This window comes from Sinocyclocheilus anshuiensis, unplaced genomic scaffold (assembly GCF_001515605.1).
Source record: "Sinocyclocheilus anshuiensis isolate Anshui unplaced genomic scaffold, SAMN03320099.WGS_v1.1 scaffold1980, whole genome shotgun sequence".
Taxonomy (NCBI): Eukaryota; Metazoa; Chordata; class Actinopteri; order Cypriniformes; family Cyprinidae; genus Sinocyclocheilus; species Sinocyclocheilus anshuiensis.
Genome location: NW_015557235.1, coordinates 166,069 through 171,608, shown reverse-complemented (window position 1 = coordinate 171,608; position 5,540 = coordinate 166,069). Strand labels below are relative to the sequence as shown.

At 34.9% G+C, this 5,540-nt stretch overlaps 1 protein-coding gene across 3 annotated transcripts in view; it reads left to right on the top strand.

The window, feature by feature from the left end:
• LOC107679021 (vasodilator-stimulated phosphoprotein-like) overlaps positions 1 to 3,855 on the top strand; it is a 49,104-nt gene extending 45,249 nt beyond the window's left edge. For all 3 annotated transcript variants that reach the window (XM_016474432.1, XM_016474431.1, XM_016474433.1), the window contains 3 exons: positions 1,901 to 1,973; positions 2,577 to 2,634; positions 2,724 to 3,855. In XM_016474432.1, coding sequence (XP_016329918.1) covers positions 1,901 to 1,973; positions 2,577 to 2,634; positions 2,724 to 2,761 — 169 coding nt within the window. In that variant the 3' untranslated portion in view covers positions 2,762 to 3,855. The remainder of the gene's footprint in view (positions 1 to 1,900; positions 1,974 to 2,576; positions 2,635 to 2,723) is intronic.
• Positions 3,856 to 5,540: the final 1,685 nt, after the last annotated feature.

Below are 5,540 nucleotides of genomic sequence, written 5' to 3'. Positions count from 1 at the left end.
CACACGGCCCCTTGTACCTTATAGATTCTATAAAGTATGTATAGAATATAAAGTGTATATATATATATATATATATATATATATGTATCTCTCACACACACACTACTGTTCAAAAGTTTCTTAAGTCTCTTAAGCCCAATAAGGCTCCATTTTTTAGGAGTACAGTAAATAATTAAATCTTGCAAAATATTACTATGATTTAAAATAACAGTTTCAAAATATTTTAATATGTAATTTAAAATGTAATTGAATTTTTAGCAGCCATTACTCCGGTCTTCAGTATATCATGATCCTTCAGAAATTTCTCTGATATGCTGATTTGGTGTTTAAGAAGCATTATTCATCATATTTTTTATAATATTGCTGTGCTGCTTAATATTTTTTCAGCATTCTTTAAATAGAATGCTCAAAAGAACTATATTTATTTGAAATAGAAATGTTTTGCAACAATGTAAAAGTCTTCAACTTTTGATCAATTTGCATCCTTTCTTAATAAAACATTATATAAACATTATAAAACATATATATAACCCATGGTCTGTAGGCTACCATGGTCTTTCTGAATACTTGATTCTGATTGGCTGGAAGGTGTGCATTAAAACCATGAAATCACAGTTCTATACTGAAGCACACAAACAGAAACATTCGACAAGATGCGTGTTAAATATCGCATGCGATTAATCGTGCAGCCCTAATTCAGGAGCACAGAAACTTGTCAAAACTGCCCTGTGACTTTTATTAATAAAATACCACCGATACTGAATTTTTCTCAGCAATGACGTGGTAACATCACTGTTTTTTAAGTAATAAAATTCGGTTTGAGGCCCTGGTAATGGTGCCATGGAGGACGGTGCTTGTGCCATCAGCCGAAAATGTTGTGTGATTCTGTACAGGATTCAGACAGTCTTTACTACTGGAGGGTGTTTTCATAAGATCAGCTATTGAAACAACATTAAGTGAACCTATGAAAGGAATATTTTACTTTATGGGGCACTTTTATCTTTGAGGACATTCTCAAAATTAGTCAGATTTAGCTAACATGTCATTTCTAAGCAGATCGTCAGCAAGTTTGTCACGAGTGTATACACACACAAACACAGAGTTGGTTCAGGTAGACTGTATTTAACTTGACTCATGTGACTGGAGTGGATCTAAGTTTCTGAGCTTGTTTGGCTTCAACTTGTGGGCTTTGGAAAACTCTTTGGCTTTCTGTAGTGTCTGTAGATCTGTGCAGCACTGTCACAGTATTCCATGCTTTTTTCAACAGTATTACATGCTTCGAGGGTTCTTGCAGTTGCCTTCAGGCTTGGATTTATTTCATTGATTCTGCTGCTGTTCTCTTATCGTCCACTGGGGGCTCTCTGTTACTGACTATATTTCTTTTGTTCCCAGATCTGTGTAGGAGCCCATATTAAAGCTGTCTCCACATCCATAACTTTAAACTGCAGTGTCACTTTTTGCCCAAATTCATATTAACCCTTTTAAATAGTGTGCAAGGTTAGAATTAGCACCCAAAATTGTTCTTTAAAATATGAAGTTAGTGGTGCACAGCTGATGGGCATTTTTCAAAATATCCTTGCAAATTTGTCCACTTGAAATTTGCATACATGCCCTTGTCCATTGAAAAAGATAAAGGAAATGCATGAATATAGAAATGAACTGCGCTCATAGCAGCCTTTTTGCAATGACATTCCAGTTGAAGCCATGGAAGTGGATGAGACTTTGATGTTGGTCTTTCCTTTGAATAACTCTAAAAGTCTCTTTGGACTTCTTTAGACCGGTTTATTGCATTTTGGGATGGTGTACAGACCATTGCTTTTGCTTTCCCTTTTTGTTCTTATTTTTCCTATTCTTTTTTCCTATTTCTATTTAATAAATACTTGTTTTCCTGTATTTTCAGGATGAAACCCAGTAGCCAATCAGCAGAGCCCGAGAGTGGAGAAGGAGAGTCCGAGATGGAACGAATGAAACAGGTCAGAACTGAAGTCGATAAACGAATAGCTTACCATACAGGTCAAAAGTATCAGAGTGCCAATGCACTCTGATAAGTTGATAGGACAATGCATGCATACATACATACAGATACACATGTGTGACCCTGGATGACAAAACCAGTCATAAAGGTACATTGAGAAAATCTGGAAGCTGAATAAATAAGCTTTCCATTGATGTATGGTTTGTTAGGATAGGACAATATTTGGCCGAGATACAACTATTTGAAAATCTGGAATCTGAGGGTGCAAAATATCTAAATATTGAGAAAATCGCCTTTAAAGTTGTCCAAATGAAGTTCTTAGCAATGCATATTACTAATCAAAAATTAAGTTGTAATATATTTACAGTAGGAAATTTACTAAATATATCCATGGAACATGATCTTTACTTAAAAAGAAAAAATCATAAAAAAATCATTTTCATAAAAGAAAAATCAATAATTTTGACCCATACAATGTATTTTTGGCTATTGCTACAAATATACCCCAGCGATATATATATATATATATAACCCTACATATTACAAAGATTTATTAGCATGTGAACATGAATTTGTTTATATGTGTCCATCTGATGTTTAGGAGCTGCTAGAGGAGGTGAGAAAAGAGCTTCAGAAGGTTAAGAATGAAATCATTGGAGGTGAGAAAATCAATTTTTCCTCTGCATTTCTCTTCCTTTTTCAAATGATTATTTGCTGTATTCATTTATTCCTGTGTGTTCTTTCACAGCCTTTATTCAGGAGTTACAGAAACGAGGATCTACATAGTCCCACAGAAATTGATGGGAAGGGATCACTCGGTCCTGAGAACCCAGGGATACACACACACACACACACACGCAAGCACCCAGGGACTTAATGCTTAATCATTACCATTCAGCCCAAGATGAGCTTTCTTGTACCTTTACCTGCCATTGTTTTCTTTCACATTCATCCATTTCCTTTCTCTCCACGTTTAGTTTTACATATTTTGTTTTCCACTTAATGATTTACATACTGTACACATCATCACCCTCACGCTTGATTCCTGTAATACACAGTGCATAAATCCTCACCCATAAACTTAATACTTGCCTAAAGTTATTGTATTCAGGGAATATAGCATATCAACTATCCCAGTGACTGTAACGGCCATATACAGACCCGCAGAGCTATGATGCAACAATAAGGAGGCAAAAACAAGATGGATTTAGGAGAAAATACCTGCAGTACACACACTATCTACCACACACACACCTCATGACCGGACCATAATGTCAGGTCCCATTCTTGTGCTTTTAGCTGGGAGATTTTCACATCAGACCTGGTTTAGGGAAAACAAAAGCATATTTTTCACTTTAATTTGAAGCTCAGAGCTTTGTGTTTCATGTGTGTGGATGCATGTTTGTGTTTATGGACGTATGGCTGCACTTGCCTCTGTTTATCAGTGCCATCTTGTACGCGGTCACCTGACCGAAACAACTGTTGTCATAGCTTCAGCCCTCATTTGAGATGTTTTTAAACTTTGTGTTGAGATATGAAATAATATGGCCATGATCATTTTTATCTGTTGGCCATGCCAAACTGCCTTGGAAAATACATATAAATATAAATATATAAAAGGTATATATTTGTTTTGAGGGAAAAAGATAGAAAACTTGAGATAATGTTTCTATTTTAATTGAAATGATTGGTGAATGGGGACTTATTGTGATTATAATGTTTTCTTTTCAGAGATTGTTATTTTCGGATTTCTGTTAAACTTCTGTTTCTTTTTTTCTATAGAATATAGGCTTTTTACACTGAAATATATAAAGAAAAATTGCGTAGAGACACTGGATTAGATGCCTTTATAGTCAAATACAGCTGCTTCTTCTACTGCACTTGTGTCTGCCTTTTTTTTTTTCCAATCATCATACAACTACATATACAATAAACATATTTTATGGCCTTGCCACAAACACATTTGGCTTATTCATTAGATTTTATTCTGTTAGAGGTGTTTCAGATACAAAAATGGATATGACAATACAGGTAACCTAGCATAGTTATATAGGATGAGAAATACTGAAGTGAAACCTGAAATCAGCATTATTTCAATGCAATATATACAGAAGTACCATAGTAAAACTTACTCTTGAGCGATGGAAACATGTTTGCAGCACATGTATTGTCATCCACACATACTAGGCATAATAAAAACAGCCTTGTTATGAAATACAGGAAACAATTTCTTTGACTATATAAATGTTTATTTAGCTGTGGCTGAGAGAGCAACAGCAGAAGGATAATGAGCTGTTGTTTCCTGTTATGAATGGACCCAAGCAGAGCTGTCAACAACTACTACTATCTCACTCGGCTTTTATTAGCCAACCCTGATAAACACATTTGATTCCAGAATAGAGGATTAGAATAACCTCAACAACAGACCAAACTGAGTGCAATAACAATACACAAATGTTACAATTCTTCAGATAATGTCTGTTCTTTAGAAATTGTTTTCTTTGTCGCGCATGTTTTTCACTTTCCACTGGCCCCGTCATATGGGAAAAAACGGCCATAAAAATAACCACAAATAAGTATCCGATTGCGATGAAGTTGCTTTTATGGACCAGTTCAATAAACAGAATTTTAGACAAAATTGTACCTGTCACTGCATAATTATGGCTGCTATAGTCAGTGCTGGGTAGTAACTGATTACATGTAAACTGGATTAATTAATCAGATTCCAAAAATCAAGTATAGCCTACGGTCCTTGATTCTGATTGGTGGAGCCAAGTTCGAAGCTGTTGTAAATTACGCTACAAACGTACACCTTTGTTTACATTTGTGTGTTGCTCGGCAACCACTTTATTGGAACCACAACCGTTTCTGAGGAACTACATTGTTTAGCGGAAGAATAATGTTTTTATTAATATCATTATACTTTATTTGCTCTGTTTTATTTTGTGAAACCTTACTACGTATAGGGAATAACCGTCTTCGCGTCGTGCCTAACAACGCCCCTTAGCTGTTATAAATTCACCGTAAACCACCGCTTCTTGGGGCTTATTGCTTTATTTTATAATGCTCATAATCAAGATTACAGTTACTTTTTATGGATTACATATTATTCACACAGTGGCAGTAAATCATTCATAATTTATTGATTCTTCCTAATTCTTTTTTTTTTTTATGTAAAATAAAGCACCTCTCAAGCAATCGTCATGTATGAAACAAATAATTAGGCAAGTTACTAAAACACTGGTGATGTATAGCTGTGAAACAGTGTCTTAATCATATCCAGAGTGACCTTGAGTAACTGTTTATTCTAAGTTGGACAAACATTTTTTAAACTTGAAAGACTTTGGGCATGTAATGGCGTTGTTATCATGTTTGTTAATGTTTGTTCATGAAACGCAGGGATTCCCAAATTAGTCTGCTTGTGAATGAATCAGTGTTTTTGGAACAAATCAGCTGAATGAATAATTAAACGAATCACTCATTGCTGCGTCCAAAATTGCACACTTTCTAAGGTGCTTCTTTTAAAGAAGTAATTACTTTGCGACCATAAAAAAAAAGAAATATA